Genomic DNA, 25,295 nt, shown 5'->3' on the forward strand with positions numbered 1-25,295 from the left:
GTATAGATCAGGGGTGTCAGTCCAGCCCGCGGAATAAACCTGCATTATTAAAGAAGAATAAACTCCATTTTATTTATAATCTGCAGTTTCTATATTGTCCGCTAGGGGCGGGGGGTGCTGCGCCTAAAGCGATCGATCGCCAGTGGGTTCGCCAAGGCGAACTACTAACTCCAGGGTTGCCAACTCTCACGCATTGAGCGTGAGACACACGCATTTGACCGTTTTCACACGCTCTCACGCCACACTTCCGATATCTCACGCCGAAAAAAAATATCCAGTTTATTTACCTCAGATCCACATATATGATTCAATACGTTACTAGTTCGCTAGCTCTGGCGCCATCCACCGGCGATATAACACTGAATCTGTGTCCATTTTTCGTTCGCCACCCCCCCCCCCCCCCTCCCCCCCGCTCAACAACTTTCGTTCGCCGCCACCCCCCCCCCCCCCCCCCCTCCCCCCGCTCAACAAAATACACTCGCCACCGGCTCCAGGTTAGAATCTCACTCCAAGCGAACGTCAAAAGTTGGCAACCCTGTAACTCATGGAATCATAGATGTAAATCGGAGATAAATAAACTAGATTTTTTTTCGACGTGAGAAATCGGATGCGTGGCGTGAGAGCGTGTGAAGACAGTCAAATGCGTGTGTGGTTGGCAACCCTGTCAGTTATTCAGGGTTCCCACACCTCGGTTAACATCAAATTCAAGGACCTTTCAATGACTTTCCAGGACCAACTTCCTCAAATTCAAGGACTGCACCTGGCACCATTTACCTACTGTTACCCCTGAATATGTTGTCAAAAAACAATGTTAATTCAATGCAAATTCAAAAGACCGAATGCCATTTCAAGCCATGCATCCTGAAATGTTCTGTGCATGACGTTAAGCACTGATTAAACGAAAACTTAATTCACACACAACATGTCTGGCAATTTAGCAGTGTACCTGTGAGAAGGTGACATTCACGTAAAGCGGCTACACATACGTTAACTACATTACAGGAAACACTAGCTTTTGGTGCTGAACAAACAAACAAATTTCTCTACAGGAGAATGACCAAACTTTTGCAAAGTAAGTCGGCATAGGCCCTGTAGAATCAATATCATTTTAAATGAACTTGTGCTGGCACGTTGACAGTAGACAAATAATAATAATACACATATGCATATACACATACAGTACATACATAAAACAGAGGAGCAAAGCCATATAATGAGATTAGATTAGAGAAATCTGGTGTGAGATGATTCTTGCATTTTCCAAGTTTTTTTATCTACTTAATGATTCTTAATTAATTCAATCATAAAGAGAAAAGAAGGCTTTTAACCACTCCACTTACTGTAGTGAATGTGGTATTTTGCTAAAAGTACAACTACATTTATGGCATCAGAGAAATCTGAACTTAAAATGTAAAATCCGAAGTAAAATGGTATCAATGAATCCACATCAAGTTTAAATCTTCTTTCAAGAAACATGGCTACAGGATATATCTTATTTATTATTTTGAAATGAGTCCCTTTTACTTTAGAAGATATGGGCCATTTGACAAGCCATTGTGGTTTTATAATTTGTATTAGTATGTTTCTCATTCATTCAACTCTGAATATAAAATGACATTTTTGATTAATTGAATTAATGCTAAAGGAATCACTTTGCAGACTTTCTTAAAATCTTTATAATAACTATCAGATCATATTTTTCAACAAAGGATGAGAAATTTTAAACATTATGACAATCTTTTTCATAGCAATCTTTTGTAAGTATTGACTTCCTACCAACTTTGCCCTATTATTCCTTGACTGCGGTCTTCATCCATATGAAATTTCAAACCCCCCAAAATATTCAAGGACCTTCAAGGACGGCTGTCTTTTATGCCTGTTTTCAAAAACTTTCCAGGGCCTTGAACTTATTTTTTCAGATTCACAAACTTTCAAGGATTTCAAGGACCCGTGGGAACCCTGGTTATTGATAGCGATGCGGCCAACGATTAGTCAATTCTTGGTACCAGCATGAAAGGTGGTTGGACATGGCTAGCAAAACTGAGCTCGAAAAAACAAGTTCTAGACGTGCCGTAGTTTTAGACATGCGCCACCTAGCGGCTGGGAATGTAGCTAACTACAGCCAACCGCAGTTCTAGACCAGCAGTTCCAAGGCGTGCCGTAGGTTCAGCGGCTTGTATATTGTAGTAATCCGTTGTATAAAGAGCTTATTTGTTAAATATGCCCATTGATTCTCAATTGTTTTAGCCAAATCTATAACCTTTGACAAGTTTTAAACGATAATGTACACCACATTTTGTATTTAGGCCCTCTAGGAAACGTTCAACATGCCTTCTTGTTTTCCGCATGGTTCCCCATCTTTCCCCTGCGAAGACTCCTTTTTCATGTCAGCAACAAGGTATCCAGCATAACCCAGTGTGTTTTCAGCAACCCACTTGAAGGTCTGACCCCTGAAAACTCCAAACTGAAGCTCATACTGACCCAGCACGTGGACAGCGTTGCCTGGATCTCCACCTGAGCACAACACTGCCTTTCTTGCAGAGTCCTTGACCTTTTCAGGAGAAATGGCCCTGGCCCACGGCTTCCTTTACACATAGGGCAGCCTTGGAGTCACACAGATTGGGACTGCCATCAGCTTTTTTCCATGATAGGTGAATAGAGTATTATTAAATAATAATAATTATATTAATAAAATATTATTAGAAAATGTAAAAGGGTAAAAACTAATAATTCAGAAAATAAATAAATAAAACATGTCCATGAACATTTAAAACCAGTTGTACTTTTCCCAAGTGAATTTAAATGCCATTGTGTCATCAAAAAGTGGTTGCAAGGTGGTTAAGCCCTGTTGCTATGAGGGCGTACTCACACTAGGCTCTGTGATCCGGGCCCGGGCACGGTTCATTTGACGAGCGCTCCAACCGTGCCCGGGCCCGCTTGAAGAGGTGGGCCAGGGCACAATTCACGTGGACTCGGGCACGGTTCGCTTCTAATGTGAGCGCTATCCGTGCCCGGGCCCGCTTGGTGCCTCGTCTGATTGGTTCATTTCGCTGGAACTCAAACATGACGTCAGTGATGCGACGCTCACGTTAAACAGTCATAGCGGCAAAGCGATTAACAGACAATCGTTGTGTTAAATTATCGATAAATCTGTGCTTGCACCGTGTTTCTGCACTCCCAAAACGACTCCAAAAATACAATAAAAAGAGAATCGTGAACTACATAGTTTTGTGCGAGCGCGCTTTTTTTGCAAATAAAGTCACGTTGTGGTGACGTAAGCGTGCTCGGGCGGGTTGATAAAGGCAGTGTGAGTGCAGGCCAGAGGGGGAGTGGGGAGGGGGGATAACCGGGCCCCAGCACGGAACGAGCAAACCGGCGGACCGCGGTACGGATTCGGACCCGAACGCAGTCCTGTCCGGACCCAATCTCATTCCTGATTAACCGGATACGGACCAAAACAAAACCGGAGCATTTATTTCAGGGCTACTCCGTCACGAGTGTTACGTTCGCCACCCCACCCCACCCCACCCCACCCCACAACTGCCTGCCTGGTTGACGCTTCACGAGCGGCGCGAGGGTCCGCGCGGCGAAAATGACGTAATCGCTGTGGCTCCGCGTGTGCGCGAGTGTCTCGCGCGCTTTCGGTTCGCGAGGTAGTGCACCTCTCTAATTTTGTAACTTCGCGCGCGAACTATTCAGTCAGACAGATATTTGTTGTGAAACCAAGTAGTTACAATTTCAAGCATTTTAAAGTACTTTAACCTAAATTCCAGCACTTTTCAAACCTGAAACACATAGCAACATTAAAATTGGTCTGGTAAATGTTCATTCCCCTGTTTTGAGGGGTGTTTCTACCACATATCGTTTCAGAGAACACTGCAGTGACGATCGCGAAAGTATAAACGCCTCCACCGTTCGCGCAGGGTCGCGCGAGGTGGGTGGAGTCACTCGCGAAAGTACCAGGCTTTACGTTCGCCCCCCTGCTCAACAACTTACGTTCGCCACCCCCGCCGCACCGGACCTCAGGTCACAAGTATCTGCCAAAATTGGACCGCGGACAAATTTAGTTGAGTACGCCTGCCCTAAGTGGTTGACACTGTGTCGTCATCGCGAATTCTTGGTAGCGATAAGTCTTGTGATTGGCCAATTCTTGGTAATAGGCTGAAAGGTGGTTGGATATCGCTACAAAGAATTTGCTCGACAGACAGTCGACAATGAGCTCCACTGGCCCGGCGCGAGCGGTAGTCTGACGTCATCCTTGATGACAAACTGAATATTTATGAAAATCTCAGTTACTTAATACATTTTCAGAAGGAGGAGGGGCGTCAAAATATTGATTAGGGAAGGATAATATGTAGCGTAGGGTACAAATATTTATCGTTTTCACCGAATTTTCATTAATTAGTAAATAGAGAATTTCATATAAAATACAAAACAGACCGGATTCCCCATTTAATAAGGATGTGTTACAGGCTGGTAGCAGAGAAGAAACATAAATAAATTACTCCATCAGCAAAAGGGAAGGACACTGCAGCAAAAGTGACTGAATAAAAACTCTAATTGAGAAGTGAGTACATTTTTATCAAAGTTGCAAAACTGTACCCCAAAAAAAAAAAAACTATTTCAACAAGTTACACTTCTCAGGTCTCCTTCGACTGCTGTCTATTGGCACATTTTACAGGTGTCCATTTCTCTGAGCAGACAAAAACAGGATTATGTCAGTTTATTATGCCAGAAGATGCACAAAATAAGTACCACAATTATTACAATTTGGTGTTTTATTAGCGTTGCCATCTTCCTTTTCATTGCTAAGATGGGACATTTTACTGTGTAAACAGTAGCATGTCAATTATCAACCAACTTCTCTCACTTATGTTTTGTTTTATGTTCCAGAGCTTCACGGTTTGCTGGCCCACCCCAAACTGTCCCAAATATATCTCTTTCAGTCCTTAGGGCCTCTTCCAGAGAGAATTCTCTCCCGGATATGACCACTTTCTTTACAGCCCTGATTACAGGTGCAGACCCCTTTGTCCACTGGCTTAGCCATTCCTCTGCATCCACCAGGACATTCCCTCCACTGAAGGGAGAACTCAGCTCTTCATCAACTAGTCCAATCTGCCTCCCAAACTCTGGATCAACTTTCTTTGCACCAGCAAGCAGTTTCAAGGCGTTCTGGCTGCCGACGATTCGCACAAGCCTTGCAGCACCACCCCAGCCAGGCACCAAGCCCATGTGTTTATGGACAAACTGGATTACAGCGTCAGAGGTCATCACCCTACCAGTGAAAACACATTTCAGAGTTTCAGAATATAAACTGTACTGACTTTCATTATGGACAGTCCAAAGTAATTTTACCTGAAGTCACAAGCAGTAGCGAGTTCTGCACCGCCACCCAATGCTTTTCCTTCAACCAGAGCCACAGAGATGAGAGGCAACCTAAACTGAGAGAGGAAGGTTAGCTATGATATAGTTCAAATTTAGTTCCATTTGTAAGATGGTCAAAAGATCTGCCAAAGCTACAATTACACAAACCCAACCTGAGCATTCTTGTTAGGGTCCTTTGCATGAACATGCACATTTTCATGCCATCCTGGGGAAAAACACCAAGCATCCTGTTTACATGTCTGCTCTTTATCAATAAATAGACACAGAGTTGGAGAGAATTTAGAAACTGGATAGACTGCACTGTGACAGATGTATTATATGAACAATATTATAGAAACTGAGACTATATGTTTGTATTCTTAAGTCCGAGATTGTAAATATCTGCTCCAATACATTATAAATTACTTAACAGAGGTAATACTGAGTGCATAGATGAAAGGGTTATCAGTCCAAAACCATACCTGTGGGTTGGCTATTGCTCTGACCGCGTTCAGATCAGATCCAGAGCAAAATGTTCCTGCAGCCCCTTTCACGATGAGGCCTTTTCCTTCTGTCCAAGTCTCCAGTTCACACACCCGCTCCTCCAGTTCTAGCATCATGCTGCCTAGAAAACAACAGTGCTGATCAATCCGGATCAGTGTGAAACTGTAGATCTGGCGTCATGTCACGACTCGTACCTGAAAAGGCATTCATTCGTGTAGGATTATTGACCGTCATCACTGCGATCCCCGCCTCTTGTTTATGAAGATCGACGCAGCCTCCAGGAAAGAGTTTGAATTTCTCCCTGATCTGCTCCTCCTGCGGGTCACTGTTGCTGCAACACAACGCCCTTTTGTGTTTGAAAAACACCCTCAACGCATTTCGTGGTTTCTGAAGTAAGGGACGAGCACAGAGAGCCATTCTTCTAGCGCCACTAAAGAAGTAGATGAAGAACAAATGTCAGACGTGACACCTGCAGAAGACGTAACGCATCAGATGGCCAACTGCCCAGCTAGCATACATAATGCTACTAGCTAGCAGGTCATCTAGTATCAGAAGTCCATTTTGAACAAGATGTAAAACCGATTTTCAAACCACTAAAGAAAATAGAGTTCTTCGGCTGTTTCTAGCAATTGTCTGCTTATAATGCTTGGTAGCTACATTTCTAGCTAACTTTGCTATGAGGCGCACAAACCTTGAAGAATAGGACAAGCTGTGTGTGCTCAGTAAAACAGTCCGGCAGAAACTGGAGTGCTGGATTGTAGATCCGATCTCTGAACTCTTGTAACAAACTTCCAGCAAAGGTCACGGCGACGTCATGTTCAGTTTTCTGATCCTTTTCTGAATCCCTGATATAATGTACTGAAATTCAGGGTTCATTATATACCTGGATGATGTTGTCTTATTCTGTAACAGTGTTTCCAGATCATATATGCACACGCTCTCTCTCTCTCTCTCTCTCTCTCTCTCTCTCTCTCTCTCTCTGTGTGTGTGTGTGTGTGTGTGTGTGTGTGTGTGTGTATGTGTGATCCTGGCATATTTATCAAGCCATCTCCATGTCATAATTACTCAGTTCACATTGCAGTGTAAGACAGGGTTGCCAACTTTTCAGTAAAATGCATGGGTCTCACGCTCATTGCGTGAGAGTTGGCAACCCTGCTGTAAGATACTGGGTGAGTGGCAATAACTAATAACTAATGCATCAGTGTGGACCAGTGCTACTTATATTACAATAACATCTCTAAAGGAGCATTAGCTCTAAGTGAGCATTTATCATATATCATCTAAGTTCATTTTCATAATGGAGACAGTCGGATGGTATAAAATGTTTGTAGAATTCTATCAGACAATGAATGTAGCGCTATTTCTTTCAGTGAACACTATTGTTAAGGTATCTTGTGATGGTCTCTGGATTGAAAAAGTGCTTTCATTACACATGGAGGAATCTTACCAACTGTCCAATTAGTATTTAACAAAAAAAAAAAATCTATTTAGATTTAAATTAATATATATGATTATCTTTTTCCCATTTTCTTTTTTCCCCTTTTGCCACAATCTCTGTTCTAATTTTGTAACATGCAAGCTCTGTCCCAAGAGACAAGGATATGTGGAACATGTAAAATATTAACATACCATTACATAGACAGACATTTTATGGGGTAGTTAAATTCATATTTCGAGTTGAGTGTCTAACAACATGACACATGGCCTAGGTCCCTATAGAGATCAGTATGGGTGTGTCCCTGGACCTCCTGCAGGGACAGGACAAGACGAGAAAGGGCAGGACAGAAAGGGTTATAGGTTCATTTACCAGCTTGGTTGGGGCTGACGTGCTCTTGAGCAAGACGCTTAACCCCAATTGCTCCCTGGGGCTAAGGCTGCTCACTGCTGGGCATGTGTGTACTCACAGCCCCCTAGTGTTCATTAGTTGTGTGTTCTCACTGCATGGATAACTTAAAAGTGGAGGACAATTTATGATCTCTGTGTAAAAGCAAAAATTACCATCTTAATCTTATAATCCATTTCCACAATTTTTTGGCATACAATGATATGAACTTGGTTTCAGCTTTTTCACCGAGTACCAATGCAGCTCTGATCCTCCTAGTTAATGTTGCATTCTGTATTGGTGTGAAAACCTCCATTCTTATACACACATCAAATGGAAAAGAGGATGTCTCCACATCAGGAATGGGACAAAGTATATATATTACCATTGGGATAGGATTTCTGGCACCGATAGAGTCACACCCGTTATTTTGGTCAGAGGGTACCACGTTACACCCAGGCATTGGGTGTCTCAGTGCTCACACTCAGCAGGCCTCATTCACTCCTGACCATTAAAATATCTCCAGTCTACTAATGTTGATGACTGGCCAAACGTGTCTTTGCTGTTGAATTCAGGACCGCCTTTCATGTGGATTTGTAAACTATCAAATTTCTATAATATCAAGAGTAGAAGGTGTTACCTCTTAGAATTCTTGTTTTAACACAAAATGTCTCTCCAGTGAGAGATGTTATTCTGGAATGAACTAATAATGCAACTGTAATTCATCTGTCAAATCAAGGAAAGAATGGGTGAGGTGGTTTACTGATTTTATTTATTTGTCTCAACCTGAAAAATGTTGCATTTGTGTTTAATATTAATAGGAAAACAGGTTGATAATGGTTTACTTTTCAGATAGAAGATAGAGTAAGTTTATAATTCATGTATTAGTGATACAACTATGTTCTGTAAGAGTCAATTAAAGTTCAAGAAATTTTTGCAGTGATGTGTTCATCACTACAGATTTCACTAATGGTCAAAAAACCTGGGACGCAAATATAGGAGGCACCTAAACAAAGTGGGGAGGAACAACACAACAGTTATCAGGTGTAAAGAACACAAAACACGGGTTTCTCATCACAGCCTTTGGCATGAACCATGAACGAATTGGCACCTACTGTTCATGACTTCAAAGGAAAACATACACATCTTTTTGATATGCTCATTATACAAAACTCAGTTAATTAATACAATGCAAAAGTAAACCAGGCTGCACCTTGAAAACAACAGGTTGGAGTAACAGTCATTGTTGCTATCTACAAAGGTAATCAGAAGGAGATGAGGCAATATTCCACTTTAATAGCATGATTCTGTTAGCCTGCTTCTGTTTAGGTGGCTTTAGGTGGCTGTAGTTTGTCATTCATTCTCACATGATGACTGTTTCTGTGTGAAAGGCAGAGTAGGTGACTGCTTGCTGTGGAGCGGAGTCTGTTGCTAGTGTTGTTGGTGAAGGCGAGGGCGAGGATGTAGAAGATGTGGAGGAAGAGCGGTTAGCCCAGCGTGAGGGTAGACGTCTTTTTGCAGGACAAGATGGTCGTGAGAAATTCTTCTTGATGATTACTGTGGATTCTTTGCTGTGCTGCAGAGACAAGCATTTTTTTAAACAGAAATCTCATCAGCAGCTCGTTTTATGTGTAGTATATAATTTTACAACCATCAGCAACCTGTCTTTTGTTATTTACGCCCCTACTGTGTAACATTAACAGTATTTTTGGCAGAAAAGGACTGTGATGCAGATCCAGCCATGTTTGCTGTGCATGCATCTGTTTTGAGCCAAAGATAAAAATTATTCTAATCTCAGTGTCTGATGTCCTTCATACCCACTGATTTTCCAGTAGTTTGTAATGTAATCTACAAAAGGAATCTGTGACGAGAATTGTTCCTCCACTGGCCATATGTAGATATTTCTGTAATTGCATAACAGACCTGGCATCTTGCTGAAGTTTCTAACAGGGCTTAAGATGAAAGGTTTAGATTTAAGACATTTTGCCAAAATGTGGTCTACTCGTTTTTTTTGTGAATTTAAGAAAATGCTTCATTTCTCTATGGAGGTATTCTCATTTTCTGCATATACCAGGATTCCTAGAAGTGATGTGTTTGGCACTGTTTAATCTGGAAATAGTTTCTAATGGAATTTAACATTAGGACTTTTAATTAGGCTTTAAAAAGGTTTTGTGAAGACAAGGTATTTTCTCTGATAAAATATTTCCAGATGCTCAAAATGACCCTCAATCCAGTATGAAAAATAAAGGATCTAAAATATTTTCCTTTATACTCCAATGACAAAAAAGAATCCCTCTTTACAGTTGTGTTGACTGCATGTCCATGCATTTGTGCACATGCACAACATACATATTAAAGACAACTACCCCTTCATCTCACATGTCTCTCACTGAATCACCCAGAGTGCTTTTTAATGCTCCTGTTTCAGGCAAGGTTGCTAATGTGTCCTTAAGAGGTATGTACACAGATTTTAGACGTCTGTTTATGTGTTGGAATACTGACCTTCACTGTTACATGCGCCTCTTTTTGACCTAAAGCCTGGTGGTGAGGTGTATGCGTGTGAGTTTGACTGGATCTAGATTGATGCTGCGTTTCCAGCATGTCCAGGAGCTCTATGAGGTCCTCCTCCCTCCCTGGACTGGACTGCTTGTCTTGCTGGGATCGTCCCAAATTTTCATAACTTTTCAAAATCCGCTCTACTGCTCCATAGTTGGACCGTGACTCTACTGGTCGAGGGTAGGCAGCCAGAGTTGTAGGCTTCCAAGGATTTTCATCTAAAACTCTGGATCTGGTGTCCTGTCTTGCACGTTCAGGTCGTTTAGATTTTGTGTTGGTAGAGTGCTGATCTGACCCAGCAGACTTTACTTTACTAGACTTCTCCGTCTTTAGTTGTTGTGGGCTTGTATCTAAATCTATTTGATCTATTTTCATACTGGGATCAGACTGGGGGATGGAAGATGCCCTGTGCTCCAGGCACAGAGGATTTAGTTCCTTGTCTTGTGTGTGCACCGACAGGCATTTGAAGTTTGGGTCATCATACTTCACAGCTGGGAGCTGTACGTCAGAAGTTAACTTCTTCAGTTTGTTATCTGGCTGAGGATGTGGAAACTTGGAGTCTCTTGTTTGGCTCTTTAACTGTGATGATATCTGAGTAGCAGTCTCAGTGAATCTACGCTCTGGATGCAGTACCACAGGATCAGACAGCACATCTGTTGGACTGTCCTCAGGACACGGTGATGGAATGGCAGTGCTATTATCAAATGTACAGTTCACATCCACATAGCTGGACCGGTCCTTCTCGCACTGGACACCCATGCCTGCTTGAAAGAGCATGCGGTTGAACTCGGCCGTCTTCCGTTCTAGCATTTCATTTCTCCGAGAGACTTTGGTACTGATGTAAGGCGAGGTAATGTCTAGAGACTTGGTCGGTGAGTCAGTAGCCATGCCCTTGTGTTGTGAATCCGTGAGCTCACGCTCTGCCTTCAGGTTTTGTTGATTCACTGCATCCATTTGGTTTCGACTGCACCCAGCCCCTGCAGCCGGTATGTTTACATCTGAGAGGCATTTTTGGACAGGCACATACGTGGAGGACTTGCTGCTGCCAAACCTGCTTCCATCACAGGACCATCGGCTCTGGCAGCAGCTGATATTGCACTTGGAATCAGGAGGCACTGAGCAGGACATGATCCCAGAGTCTGTTAGAATCTTTCCCTCGTTCTCTTGTAACATTGCCTCAAATTTTCGGACTACAGAGGGGCTGCTGCACTTTCTGTGAATGCAAGGACTTTGACACCTTCTGTCTGGTTCTGGTGCACTGGGCTCTAGTTCTGCGACAGAAGTTCTGTTCAGGTACCAAGACGTGCTCCGAACAGGGATGGGAGGGGCTTGTCTTCTCTTCACTGGTGGCTTAGAGTCATTTTCAGTACTAGTCGATTCCTTTTGAACACACCCCCACTTGATCTGTTCCTGCACGTCAAGGACTCTAAGATTTTTGCACCATTCATTCAAATCGAAATCCATGTCACTTCGCTCCAACACATCTTTCTTAGCCATCTCAACCTCTTCCTGCAAGAATGTTGAGTCAGTGCGGCTTCTGTGGTTGAAAACCAAACAGAAAGAATCCATTACCACATGACGCAAGTGTCAGGAACATTTTCAGTGTGAGAAGAACTGCTGCTGATTAATATGAGGGTTTACCTCTTAACGTCAGACCTACTTCTGATCTCATCCTGGTAGCTGCACAGTTCCTCACTTACTCTGGCTATTTCTTTAAGAGCCTAGTACAAATGAAACATGTCAGAGGATAAGTTAAAAGAACTGGGAGCCACAATTTGCTCACAGATCTGCAAAAAACATATGCAAAAGTTGCACGGTCAGAGATGTAGATTGAACAATGCAAGTGTAGACAGCAATGCCATAAAATCAAATTATGGATTTTTTGTTATTCAGTTATTGTATACAAAATGAAAACTCACAGCATTGAGAGCCATTGTATTTTTCTTTGTATCGCTTGCACAGTTGATGTCCCCGATCTGAGAGGCTCGGGAGGGGCTGAGACGATCCACATGTTCAGCAGAGGCACTGGGCTCGTTCCTGAGTCCTTGACCCACACGCCCAGGCATAATGCTCTCAAGTTCTGCAGTATTAATGGCTTCGATCTCCCCACGCACATACTTCCTGGAGCAGCCCTGCTTTGATGGGCCGCTCTGCTCTGGGCGGCGTGGGTCAGCAGGTTCTCCGCAGCTGCGGGTGGAGTCGGTGCTGCGGCGTCTGTGCTGGGCGAGGGAGGAGCTGCTGACATCCAGGGGCTCAGTTAGAGGGCTGGATGCAGTGCTGGCTGAACGTGAGCTGAGCCTCATGGCTCCAGTCTCTCCATCCATGCCTGGTCCAGCACAGCTTCCATCCCGATGGGCCTTCACCTCATTATACAGCTGAGGCAAACATGCAGATATACAAGAAATGCACTTTTAGGGTATAGACAAAATCTGTATTGTGATAATATTGCTAATTACTAGTGATATGTCGTGCAAAATATGTAAAACATTTTAATATTTAATGTGACATGGTTAAAGATTTGTGTATATATTATTTTTCAATTCATTTTTAAATGTTTTTAATTGAGTTGTTGTGAACACTGATTTATTAAAGCACCATTGAACACTTTATTTACTTTGGCTGAGATTAACAAGATGCACAAATCCCAAAAAAATATAGATTTTCATATAGCAGCCTTCTGGGACATCAGTATTATTGTGATGACTTAAAATAATTATATATAATGCAGCCCAAATCCACTTACAAAAGTTAAGGCCTCAAAATTACCAACTGACATCAAATACCTCTTACTGATTCTGTTAAAAAATATAACTATGTAAGTTTAATGACTGGTAATGACTTTATGTCTCTGCCTCATCCATCTCTCTTTGGGTTCAGAACTTCCATCTCCCTGTTCTTCTCACCACCCACTAACCACCAAGTACGAAAATTATTAAAAATAACACATTGTAACTATTGCTAAGGTTTATGTTTTAATTATAAAGATATATAGTTCAAAGTGGAATGTTGGGTCTAATGCTGTAACCAGTGTTTGTACAGTAGGCTGGATGATACAAGATAGACATGTTGAAGAAAAAGCCCCTTTCACAATAACTTCAATTCTCAAAGCCCTAGTGCTCTGAGAATTGTCATCACTGGTTTTAACACTTTCCTGAAATTTCCCATTGGCAGTCTAGGAATGCGTTCCAGATTTGAGCAGAATGTCGGTGTGTTGCGTTTGGTGACCTCTGGGGTGTGTCGGACTGCACCGTGTCACGGGCTCGGCCTCCATCTGTGGACCCACCTCCTGGATTTTGCGCTGCATGTCCCTGAGCTGGCCCTCCCACTCCTTCCTCTCCACGTCGAAGCGCTCCAGCAGCTCGGCCCTCTCCCTGGCCCAGCCCTTCTCGCTCCGCTCCAGCCGCCAGCGCAGCTCCATGGCCGCAGTATGGGTGTCCGCCAGCAGCCTCTTCTGCTCCTCACGCTCCCTCCTCAGTGTATCTCCGGACTCCGTTTCCTTCACTGCTCCCACCGCTGCGTTACGACCTTTGGCCTCCAGCTGCAGAGCGAGAGGGTTGAACATTCGAGGAGGACCACAGGGAAACTCAAAGGTGTGCGGGGGATAGTGGGAGGAAATAGACACAACGGTTTTGAAAGGAAGTGGAAGTTAAGGGGTTAGGAAGGCAGGAACATTCTGGATGACTGGCATGCTGGTAGGATATAAGGGACCACATGTCTTCACGCACATCCCATAGGATATCCAGCCTAAGCCTACACACACACTGATAAGCACATACTGAAAGAGAACACATGCCTTGTGACTGATGGGCAATGTTACACTGCAGTGTTTATATTATGTATTTTGTGTATATAATATATATGTTGTATTTTGAGTTGTACACCCTCTCTCTGTGTTGTTAAAGAGAAGACGTCTATTGTTGTCATGAATAGCTTCCATTTGAGAGTATAACCTAGAAATTGAGGTTAATATGTAGTATATATCACAAGCCGTAACACACTTATAAACATAGCAAATGAAATGCATATCATTTATTTACTTTTTGTAGTTTCTGAACCCGTTCAAACATGATGATTTTTATACACAACCTGTGGTGGTATTATAAATCATGATATTGTGTCTGCTGCAATGGCAGATGCATAAACAACTTAGTTTTACTTGGTTCACGTTGCTCTCTGAACTGGTCCTGTAATGGAATCCCTGCGTTCAGAAATCTAATGCCACTCTCCTCAAACCATTCCTGTCACAGAACTAGTGCATGTAATACGATGCTTGTGTCTTGAAAGGATGTTGATGGCTTTACTAGCAGACATGCATTAAACCATCTTCATGAATAGTAGCACAAGGGATTACAAGAATGGTTCATGTTCTAAATTTGAAGTCACTGGTTAGGATGTCAGTGACTGGTTTTGTAACTAGTTCCTAGTTTACAGTACAATGTTTTGCAAGACAGTGTTTGTCTGACTTCTTTAATATTCTAAAAAAATAAACTGCATGTATGTTTTTTAAACAATACATACATACATGCATGCATACACACATATTTTTTAATGATCCACCATCTGCCCTAAAGCTCAAACAGAATTAGGAAAGCTCTCAATAACAACAAAACCAGATTCAAACATGGGGTGTATAAACAATTAACCACTAGACCAATGAAGGCTATAAAATGCATGCATTCTTTTAGGTTTGCCTCAATTTACAATTCATTGGCATGCAATCAGGCTCAAATAAAACAGTGCTAGTGCTAGTTTAAAACTAGGATTGCACGGAGCCTCTCTTACTGGGTAAGAGTGTCAAAGAGCCATTCCTCTATAAATAGACAGCAAGACCAAAGCTTTAGCATCTAACATTCCTAAGGGTGGGGCCACAGGGGGACACACACACAGTACACCACCTCTGTTTTAAAAATATGCAGGGAAATATGCTGCCGAATGCCCTGCCGTGAATGCCTGGTGCTAAACCTGGGACGTCTTCTGGAGCTGCAGTAGAAGCTGTGGTAGGATGTGGGTTATAGTAAAAACAGCTTTTACGGTTGCATTCGACTCCTCCCTGGATTCAGCTTTGCATGCCAACCGATTCTTTGGCTGGGTTTGTACAGCTGAACACACATATTTTCCAGGAGTTCTTTAGGAGAAACAAGTGCAATTGTGTTGTGAGTGGACCGATAGGCTGTGGTAATACAAAACTGCCATCTCAAAGCAAATGCCTTGCAATTCTTTACAGCTCATTTGTCCAGATGTAAACAATCTTGATTAAATCTTTGTCTGCAGACTATAAATCTTAGCTTTTGTAACATATTGGACACGGGTGTGGGGAGGTGTCTAGAGTCAAGGCCCAAGCCCAGTATGTGCTACCCAGACATCTGTGTATCTAACATCGTAGACGGCCCAGGCCGCAGTGCTTTCTCCCCACCAGCATTCCACAGCTCTTCTCCTCTCCATCTCCTCTAAATCTAAGTCTTCACTGCACTACTGTATTAGGAGAGCCTAGCAGTGACTCACTCTACAGATAATGCATAAACTACCGGAGGGGATTAAAACTGCTCTCACGCAGCACGATAAACACACCAGGCACTCTGGACTATGTCTTTATAAGGGTGTCACAAACAAGAACAAGAGTTCAGTGAGAGAGTGACCAACCAATAAACCCTGTCATTTAAACTAGACATAGAGAGGAAGGAAGGGAGAAAGTGTCTGTCTGAAATGGCATCCTGCCTTTCCTCTCCTTTTTTTGGACTTCAATAAGGGATGGTTTTGTCAGTGTGGTAGCGTAAAGTCACTTGTGCTTAGAAAGTTTTTTTTTTGTTGTTGTTACTTATTATAAGCAAGTGCATATGCCACAGTGTGTAGAAGCCATGTCGCTTCTCACTAGACAGTTTAATGGAAGTTCTAATGGAGCTGGAAGCTTCTCTGAAATTATAAACAGACCTGCTAAAATTAAAAGTTCCTCTGGGAAGGGCTAAATCTCGACCAAATGTTTGTGATGCTTATGAATAAAAAGTCTACTCTGACCACCTGTGATCACAGGGCTGCGACCTTTCCGTTATCTGATGGTTTGAGTTAACTGAGAGCAAACATGTCGAAGTCATTAAGATAAAGCCCACGTACCTGTGCGATTCGGTATTTTAACTCTGCTCTTTCCAGCTCCCAGGCGCACCGGTCCTTCGTGTACAGCAACTGAAGCTCGCTCCGTTTACTCTCTTCCCGTTTCACCTCCACTTGAATCTCTTCTAAAACCGTCTTCAGATCCAGCAGCATGCGTCGGTTCTCTCCCCCCTGCAAATGCAAAATAAACGACACGTGTTACACTGAACCTGATCGATCACCGCAAATCCACGTGCCGTCTCTGTGATTCATGCGTGTATTACTTGTATGTCAGCCACTTCTCTCAGAAGAACTTCCTTCTGCCTCATCCATCCGTCCCTCTCTTGGCCGTGGCGCTTTTTTAACTCTTCAAACTTCTTCTTCAGCCGTGAGTGATGGGACTGCAGCTCTTGCCACGGAATCTGCCCTCGACCTCCATCCGATGGAGAAGCTGCAAGTCCAGGTAAAGATTGCTCGGAAAACTGACCCACAGAGGCTGGAGACGACAGGACTCGGACTGGGTTCTGGTTCCGTTTCCCTCCTCCCTCCGTCTCCACCCGGGAGGACGGGACGGACTCCCAGCCTCGCGCCCCGCTCACACACCCGCCGTCGCCACCGCGCCACTCCGACCCGTCCCCAAACGCACTCCACATCTTTTCCATCACTTTTAAACACGAAATGACAGACTTGGTTCGACCGGTACGCCGCTGTAGTCCTTATTTGAAACGAACCGATTAGCCGAACCGGGACGTTTTCCCCGAGCCCCGCTCCATCTCCGCGGCTCGCGCAGCGCCCCGCGTGCGTCTGTTCCTTCCATATCAGCGCAGCAGCGACCAGGTCCGGCTGTCAAGTTACGGGTTTGTGCTAAACACACCCACACTTTGTATCATCGCAAAACATTAGTACCGCTCAGTCAGCGGTATTTACATTATTTCCCCTTATCCCCCACTTGCTACTAACGCCAGCGATTAATCCATTCGGTGCACAGTAAATGACACCGGCAGACGGGTCAACAGCTCAAAATACTCTCAGCTCCACTGATGTAACAGTTCGGGTTATTTTTACCCTCTGTTTCTATCGAAAGTAGCCCTCCCATCTCTAAGACTGCACTCAAATCTCATTAGAAGTGTGCCACAGTGAACTGTGGAAACTACCAAGCTCATAATTATCGATTGTAATAGTAACACTGGGGTGAAAACATTACATAAGCTATAGAGCACAAAGAGAGTAGCCATGGTCAAACAGTTTAACGTGTTTCTGAATGACTCCAGCTAACTTACTCAGATAAACACAGCCCTCTCTTACTACTTCATAACTCAGCCCACGTCATTAATGTAGCCCGCGAGCTGTGGCTATAGCCATATTTTAATCCAATTGTTCAAAATCTATCTTACCTTGGATCAATCTGCATTCTTTTTAGAACCAGAAAAGTATAAAGTTGATGTGGAATTAGTGGAACAGGAAAGCTGATATAATTAAATCCCCGTGGAAACGCTATTTTACCCTTTGGATTGTTGCACTGGCGAGTTTTCGCACATCGCTCTCGCAGCTGGTTATAATAGCATGACGTGACTTTCCAGAGGTTGTCTCCATGTACACTCCTCCCGACAGGGCAATTGCATCTTAGGATATATGCCTCAATTTACAAGACATTCTTGTAACTTCCTTGATATTCTGAATAAATGTGTTTCTCCCAGATTTTATTGCTGTGCATGAAACGGATTTTGTCTAGCATTGAATAATTAAAAGACCCAAAGCATGGAGAAATATTACTTCTAAAATCTTCAAATAAATATAATGTCTACGGAATAAATTGTTATGTTAATATTATTTACTTAGTGTTTAGATTGATCAGTTGTAATTATAGTTTTATTATAGTATTCCACTATAAACATTTTATAATTCATGATTTATGCTATATCATTTTGTCAGACAAAATATATATTTCTTACTTACCATGTTAAAGGACTGTAGAAAAGTTGATTTGAAGTCATTGCTGTTAGTTGAAAGCTTGTGTTCTGGTGAATAACTGCAGCCCGTGTGTAAATATGTGAAAAACCTCCCGTACCTTGCATGTTTTTTAATGAAATGTCCCAAATCAATTGGAAAACAAAACAAAAAAACAAAACATAACATAACATAAAACAATGTAACTTAAAAAGGTGCTTACAGAACAAAGAAAAGGGTGAAAAGAAATACCAGTTTGAAAATGGTAGCATATGACAGGGATGAGAATAAAACAAGAATGAGGATAAGCAAAATGATGGGCTGAAACATCTGGATGAGAGGATGGACAGAATGCAAAATAGAAGTAAGAAAAAAATACAGATATAAACAGGGCAAAAGTGAGAAGTCATAAAGCATAGATACCATATCATTGATAAAAACTGCAGTTAAAATACTAAACCATTGGAAAAGTGGAAATATACCATGGACATTTTTTCCCACTGTCAAATATCCTGATATTACGATTGCGAGTGAGATAGTGCTTAATAATAAATTGGTGGACTTACAGAGAGAGGCTCTTCATTTTCCCGATCTTCTGGTTTGGGAACATCCAAACGGTCAATAAAACTCTGAAGCTCCTTCCTAAAAGCCTTCATCTGGGCATTAATGCGGTACAGAAGCTCGTGCTCGCGTATTCGGTTGCTCTCATCATCTTCGTCCATCCTGAAGAGCTCCCCATTTGTCACATAGACCCGTGCCTCAGCGATGATGGTGCTCGTGTCAGCAATCAGCCTGTCAATGGTCCTGCCCAAGCGCTCTGCCTCTATGCGAATATCAATCATCTGCTGCCGGTCCTTGAAACTTCGAGATAAAAAACGTCCCTCGGGAGAGTACAGGGAGCGGGTTGGGGTGAGGCAGCGGACGTTGCGGACCTCCTCCGAGTCACTCTCCCCGCCGATAGGGCCCTCGCGTTTGCGATGCGGCGGGAGGCGCGTCGAATCGTCGTCGCTCTCGCGGCGTCCCCCGTCGCTCTCCGCGTCGCTGTCGCGAGGGCTGGGCCGGATGCCCAGGTGCGAAGCCAAATCGTAGCGCTGCATGTTGGACAGCAGCACGCGGTTCTCGTACTGCAGCTGCATCACTTTGCCGCTCAGCTCGTTGATCTGTAACCGCGCGCCCTTTAGCTCCTCCTGCAGGGCCTCGGTCTTGGCGCCGTCGGCCGCCCCGCTGCCGTAGCGCGGGCCCTCGTGCCAGCCGGCCTTGTACTTCAGCTTGTTGAGCTCGCCCGTCACTCGCTTGTTCTGCTCCTCCATGTCGGCCAGGTTGCGACGGAGCAGCTCGGCCTCGTCCTCCACCAACTGCAGCTGCTGCCGGAGCTCCGACAGCACCTCGCTCTGCTCCCTCGACAGTGGCTCCACCGCGCCTCCCACCAGCTCCTCTCCACGCAGGTCGTCAAGCTCTGCCTTCAGCCCGCGATTCTCCACCTCCAGCTCCACGATCTTGCGGCCCAAGATGTTAGCCTCCTCCTCCACCAGTCGCAGGCGTAGCTTCAGCTCAGACTCCCTCGTAGTGGGGGGCCCACCGGCCTCACCCTTGGGTAGAGGACTATCCACATCACCGTAGAAGGAGCGGTACTTCTGAAGCTCTTGCTCCAGTCGGTCCTTCTCTTTGTCTATCTTAGCCATCTTCTTCCGCATCAGTATGGCTTCTTCTTTAATGAGGGCCAACTGGCATTTCAGATCCTCATTTTCCTCCTATAGGGACAAGTCTCCACATGTTAAATTTGCAAGTTACTGTATATCATGGATGATTCTGTTAATCTCATTATATTGTATCTAATGGTTACATTTAATGACTTAATGCTTTGCTTGTGACAATTGTTTTTACCTCTGTTGGGGTCCTTGGAACTTTCTTTTCTGATTTCTGTCCATCTTTGCCTCCTCTTCTTTTCAGAGATGCCTGATATAAATAGAATAGGAATGTGAAGAGTGTACAATGTATTGGGCAGAAGCGTTTTGATCTGCAAAGCATTGATGCTTTTACAAATTATGGCTTTAAGCAATAGTTCTACACCTGTTGGTCTTTTCAGATTATCTTTATGCAGGGTTATGCCTTCAGTTCTTTTCCTCTCAGTGCATATCAAATGGTTTTTATTGTGACTTGATTAGCTGACCTTTCCCCATTTACAGCACTCACCTCTTTAGCTTTCTCCAGCTCATTCTGCAACGCCTGCTTCGTCACCTCCACCTCGATCAGTTGTTGCCTCAGTCTCTCATTCTCATCCTCCGTATTTGTCCTTTTCTCCTCCACATTTTCCAGCTCATTATGAAGTCTCACAGACACGTCCTTTGCCACCTTGGAAAAATTAAGAAAGAATTTAGGTTAAACTTGAGATTATCTTAATGGATGACACTTTCTCTATGTTAGGTCTGTTTGTGTAGTTGGGGGCTTTTTAATAACATTTTCCAGACACTGACCAAAACACCAGGGCCTTTAGGCCAAAAATATGTTTACTGAAGACTAGACTTGCCTGAAGCCTTTTAGAATATTTACCTTCAAATCTTGTTCCAGACTCCGCAACAGCTCTCCATCGATTTCACCTGTTTCTGCATATCTCATCCGCTTCCGCTCTGCTTTCCGCACACGGTACTGGAGAATTCGACAATTCTTATTGGCTCTAACCAGTTCACGTCGCATATCTTGCAACTGGCAGGCATCTTCTTCATAGAACGTGTCTCTCAGCTCATCCATCTCCGCTCTCATTTCATCTATCTCATGCTAATATAATAAACAAATTCCAAATCAGCCACAACGTTTACAAAATTATTCTTATGTTATTTCATCACACTCACAACTACCAAGGCCTACCTTAAGATTGTTGTTTTCATCCTTCAAGCTCTCAATTTCATCCCGTAAATCTTGGTTGATCTGAGCCATGCACTCAGCAGGCCTATTCAGTGCCTCGGATGGGACCTCCATCTCCGAGGACGAAGAGTTGGCTGTCTTCGTATGAATACTCCCTTCTTTCTTTAAGCTCTTGTTCATGTGAAATTGTATCAACTCAGACTGCAAGCATCCTTCTCTCCAGAAGCCAGGTCCACATCCCATGGAATTTTTAGCGGCTTGTTTTCCGGCTGAAACTCCCTCTCCTCTCTGATTCTTTCTTTTTCCCTGGGGAGACTTCGAAGAACTTGGCTGATCAGAGACTACACGATTGGTATCGCCCTTCAAAGGAGAGTCGTCCGTGCCATAAGAGTCTTCCGTAGAGCTGTTACGCTCCTCTACTTTTTTGCCTTTCTCCGCTCTTCTCAAAGTGGGACTTTCAGCACCACTTGCGTGGACAGCGGATTTGGTGGACTGTTTATCTTTACCAGAATTCTGAGCGACGGGAGAATTACTGCGACTGTTTTTACCCCCCTGCTTTCCTGAACCGGACTTGCCTGCAGGGCTTTTCGTAGGAGTTTTTGGTGTAGCGTCTTTAAATCTGGCTGGGGAAGATGCTCGTTGCTGTTTCATATTACTATTGTCTGCCTGACGCGGGTCGGCAGCGCTGCCTGTCGCGGGATTCATGGTGTCATCTGCAAGCAATCAGTTGTCGCCCATCATCCATTCCCTTAGCTGTACAAATGAGAGAATTACCATATAACCTGAACCTGAAACAAACCCATATAACCTATATCCCTTTAGCACAAATATACTGATTTTTACATGTAATATAAAAATAACTAACCTAAAATACATAAATTCTCAACACCAGGCTTGCACATGGACGGTTCCATAAAAAACATTCCAATTACTCGGTACCAAATATCGATATTCTGGTGAGATTAGAATATCGGAAAAACAGCAAATGCACAAATTACAAGTCCATCAGTTTGTATTGGTGTCGCGGGATATTGATGGCTTAGCCGCTGCGAATGGCGTGGCATTGTCGTCTAATTACATGGTGGTGCGCAGCTGGTCATTACAGAAGCACATGCATCATTTTAGATTGTGTTTTCCTGAATAACTATTAAATTACTGCGCTACTCGGGTTTGCACAACAATCGCTACATTTCGCAAGCCAGGGCCGATTTTCGGCCCCATCGGTCTGAAACGTCTTACTTCCGTCCGTCTCTTATCAGAGATTCATGTTTCCAATGACAAAAAAATGGCTTATAGATAAACTAACACAACCCTATTTGAGAACGATTATTCTTCGAAGTATGAAAAGCTTAGCAATACATGCATTCATTGGTTTGTGGAATTTACGTGGTTAGGCCAAGTAGCATTATCCTTTAATGACCAACTGCGTCTTAATCTTTAGCCTACTGGTTTATTTTCTTTATTGACTAGCATATTCTGTTTTTCCACTACATTTTTAGATGTTTTAAACCCATGTAAAGAAAGACATATTGTTTATAACCTTTCCAAGGTGAATGCCTAAATGCTTAATAGTGCCCATTCATCAAATGATGAATTCCAGTCTTTCTTTGTCGCATAGTCATCTGGCAAAACAGATATCTACCTCCGCAAAGTCATAATTAAAGAGAGACGTCTTACCGTTTCAGCATCCTCGTTTGTCCGGCACTGATGAATGATGGGGACGATACACATAGGTATCCGTCTCTGCAAGGCCACCATCGAAAATCGCCTAAAATAAACGTGCGTGGTGATGTCACAACTGGGCAGGGTCTTAACCACATAGACCAAGAGCCCAAGGTCCATTTCCGCACCTTTTCATTGATCTCGAGGTAAAAATCTGTGAAATGGTATGATGCACTAATATAAAATTATTAAACGGGTTTCCCCACCACTTTTACATTACAGTATAGTTTTGGTTTTTAATCAAATCATTAAACTAATATTTTTAAACGTCACGTCTTGAAAATATATACATTTGCTTTTATCATTTTTACACTACATAATATTGTGAAACGTTTCCTATGATGTTTTAAATGTTAATTCAGGGTTTGTATGTACATGGCAGTCTGAGAGGATATCTTTAAATCAATGAATGATTCTCCCCCGTTGTTTCCACAAGCACAAAGACAACTAGTCCTCGACATGGTTAAGACATCTCATGGTGACAGAGAACTGATATATTCTTTACACGTTAGTTGTCTTTATTAAACAAACACAAAAAAGGAAAAAAGAAAAGAAAATACAGGTTCTTTATCAGTTGAGTTTATTTATTTATCAGCAGGTCCATAGAGGGCGGGGTCAATTATGTACTTCCGCACTTAGTGCGTTTACTCTCTATCTGAGATGGTATAATTATCTCAGCCCTGACTATATATAATATAGTGTTTATATTATATATAGTTAGTGTTTATAGTGTTTTTAGTGTTTATAACTTTATAACTTGTATAATGATGCAATGAATATATTACGTGGGCATGCAACAGGATTAGAGTCTTACTGTTACATGAAAGGAATCTTATAGAAGCAAATGAGAAGATTCACATGGCCATATGTGAGAGAGGCAGCCAGCTGGCAGCTTTGATAATGGACCTATAGCAGCTGGGAGGCATGAAGCACTCCACCTTTATGAGACTTAGGCTCAGTGATATATACATATTTCATTTTTGTCATGGACATTTGCAGTTTCAATTTCAAAAGCTAAATGAACGTAAAACTATATGCAGAAGGAGGGAAATGGGGCCTTTAATAGGTTTCAGATGTACTGGCTTGTTTTGTACTTTCTGAAATACTTTGCATTTTTTAAGCAGTGCTGATCTCCTGCTTATGTATCTTGATATGCTTTTATGTGTTTTCTTCCACAAAGTTTGGCAAGCGGGGACATCAGCTTGGGGGAGGAGACAGGGGGGTATGTGGTGGGGGAGCAGTGTCTCTTCTCACCATCCCATCAGAAACACCCACCAGAAAGCAGAGGAGGTTTTGAATACTATACTTTGTTATAGAATATGTTACAATGTACAAAATGAACATGCTTACAAATAATATTAACAATAGTTTTCTGATTAACAAAACTGTCTGTGCAACTATACATTTCTGTATCATTCGTTGTATGTATCTCTTGAAAGGCGGGGCAGTAATGCTTCGGCTGTAAATGACATGAGCGGTGTAGTATGGAGGCCAATCAAATGATGGCTCTCATATGAGTAGATGGGGGAGGAGAAGGCAGCCATTTGGCTGTAACAGCTGTGTACAGTTGCCATGGGAACCTTTGTCTCTGCTGCACATGAGGAGGAGGAGAGGCAGGCCTCTGATTGGTCCTTGGAGACCTTCAGTCTCGGAGTGATGGAGATAAAAGAAGTTTGCTGAACACTGGGGAGATGATACAGCTGGCTGGATGGAGTGGGGTTACCTTCTGGTGTTTCATACAGGACAGAGTATGAATAATGTGGTGATTGCTGCAACAATGAGTGGACTAAACTGTGGGTTGTGAAAAAAAACAGGATAAATAAGAGTTCAAAATTAATATATAGTGTATATAATGTAGCGTATTCATAATAAATGGTATTTTAAGGACATTTTGCTGAGATGGAGGCAGGGCCGGAGTGGGACACATTTTCAGCCCGGGAGTTTCATGTCCAAATCCGGCCCAAAATTATTTTTCCCTCCCAATCGGCCCAAACTAGAGACTGACATGAGCCGGCCCATCGGGAATCCTCCCGAATCTCCCGATTAGCCACTCCGGCTCTGGATGGAGGTTAAGTTAGGTTGTGTAATGAGAGATCTGAAGGGCTACGTGGTGGTGTTGCGATGTGGTACCAATACTCCCCCTCTTGTTCACCACAGGTACTGCAAGATTCCATAGAAAGTGTTCAGTTGGTTCTTAAGTAAGCAAGACAGAGCTGTGCATGTGGTTGCAGGCTAAATACCATTCAATATATTTGAAGTTTAGTAAAAAATGCAGTCAGTGAAAATAGACCAAACTCATTAACACAATATAGAGCTACACCACAATGTCTGAGGCATAGGCAATTCCATGCCATACAAAAATGTTAAATTCTATGTTCATTTGAAACCCCATGTTTCTTCATGAAAGTAGAAAGGGATCTTTTAGACTCAAGAA

General features: G+C 43.0%; 3 protein-coding genes across 4 annotated transcripts; all 3 read right to left on the reverse strand.

Annotated features, from left to right (window-relative positions):
- Positions 1 to 4,439: 4,439 nt before the first annotated feature.
- On the reverse strand, positions 4,440 to 6,705 carry echdc1 (enoyl CoA hydratase domain containing 1). Of its 2 annotated transcripts, XM_076971586.1 has the most exons (6): positions 6,560 to 6,705; positions 6,063 to 6,298; positions 5,847 to 5,989; positions 5,538 to 5,590; positions 5,356 to 5,436; positions 4,440 to 5,275 (listed from the first exon to the last, which is right to left on the reverse strand). In XM_076971586.1, the coding sequence occupies exons 2-6, from the start codon at positions 6,283 to 6,285 to the stop codon at positions 4,867 to 4,869; spliced, it is 909 nt and encodes a 302-aa protein (XP_076827701.1). In that variant the 5' UTR covers positions 6,286 to 6,298; positions 6,560 to 6,705; the 3' UTR covers positions 4,440 to 4,866. The 2 variants fall into 2 exon arrangements, with proteins under 2 accessions (XP_076827701.1, XP_076827700.1); XM_076971585.1 differs by having other exon boundaries at positions 6,063 to 6,603.
- A 1,735-nt stretch (positions 6,706 to 8,440) lies between these two features.
- mtcl3a (MTCL family member 3a) lies at positions 8,441 to 17,586 on the reverse strand. Its single transcript, XM_076971587.1, has 7 exons — positions 16,615 to 17,586; positions 16,355 to 16,522; positions 13,530 to 13,784; positions 12,166 to 12,621; positions 11,888 to 11,967; positions 10,193 to 11,783; positions 8,441 to 9,266 (listed from the first exon to the last, which is right to left on the reverse strand). The coding sequence occupies exons 1-7, from the start codon at positions 16,990 to 16,992 to the stop codon at positions 9,054 to 9,056; spliced, it is 3,141 nt and encodes a 1,046-aa protein (XP_076827702.1). The 5' UTR covers positions 16,993 to 17,586; the 3' UTR covers positions 8,441 to 9,053.
- mtcl3 (MTCL family member 3) lies at positions 16,749 to 22,902 on the reverse strand. Its single transcript, XM_076971588.1, has 8 exons — positions 22,817 to 22,902; positions 21,143 to 21,892; positions 20,828 to 21,052; positions 20,471 to 20,629; positions 20,162 to 20,233; positions 18,844 to 20,028; positions 18,287 to 18,607; positions 16,749 to 16,781 (listed from the first exon to the last, which is right to left on the reverse strand). Exons 2-7 carry the CDS (start codon positions 21,842 to 21,844, stop codon positions 18,497 to 18,499), a joined length of 2,454 nt encoding a protein of 817 aa, XP_076827703.1. The 5' UTR covers positions 21,845 to 21,892; positions 22,817 to 22,902; the 3' UTR covers positions 16,749 to 16,781; positions 18,287 to 18,496.
- Between the last annotated feature and the right edge of the window lie 2,393 nt (positions 22,903 to 25,295).

The sequence above is a fragment of the Brachyhypopomus gauderio genome, chromosome 13 (genome assembly GCF_052324685.1).
Source record: "Brachyhypopomus gauderio isolate BG-103 chromosome 13, BGAUD_0.2, whole genome shotgun sequence".
Lineage (NCBI taxonomy): Eukaryota > Metazoa > Chordata > Actinopteri > Gymnotiformes > Hypopomidae > Brachyhypopomus > Brachyhypopomus gauderio.

Bases quoted from the DNA above. Each gene is read 5' to 3' on its own strand.
- echdc1 (XM_076971586.1), bottom strand. From the start codon at position 6,285: ATGGCTCTCTGTGCTCGTCCCTTACTTCAGAAACCACGAAATGCGTTG. The intron at 5,591-5,846 runs GTATGGTTTTGG...GTTTTTCCCCAG, and splicing joins GAGCAATAGCCAACCCACAG to GATGGCATGAAAATGTGCAT. The intron at 5,276-5,355 runs GTAAAATTACTT...TTTCACTGGTAG, and splicing joins GCTACTGCTTGTGACTTCAG to GGTGATGACCTCTGACGCTG.
- mtcl3a (XM_076971587.1), bottom strand. From the start codon at position 16,992: ATGGAAAAGATGTGGAGTGCGTTTGGGGACGGGTCGGAGTGGCGCGGT. The intron at 12,622-13,529 runs GTGGGTCCACAG...TGTTTGCCTCAG, and splicing joins TGCAGCGCAAAATCCAGGAG to CTGTATAATGAGGTGAAGGC. The intron at 9,267-10,192 runs GTCAGTATTCCA...TTGTCTCTGCAG, and splicing joins AGGCGCATGTAACAGTGAAG to CACAGCAAAGAATCCACAGT.
- mtcl3 (XM_076971588.1), bottom strand. From the start codon at position 21,844: ATGAATCCCGCGACAGGCAGCGCTGCCGACCCGCGTCAGGCAGACAAT. The intron at 20,234-20,470 runs GTGAGTGCTGTA...TATTTATATCAG, and splicing joins AGCTGGAGAAAGCTAAAGAG to GCATCTCTGAAAAGAAGAGG. The intron at 20,029-20,161 runs GTAAAAACAATT...TTGTCCCTATAG, and splicing joins TTCCAAGGACCCCAACAGAG to GAGGAAAATGAGGATCTGAA.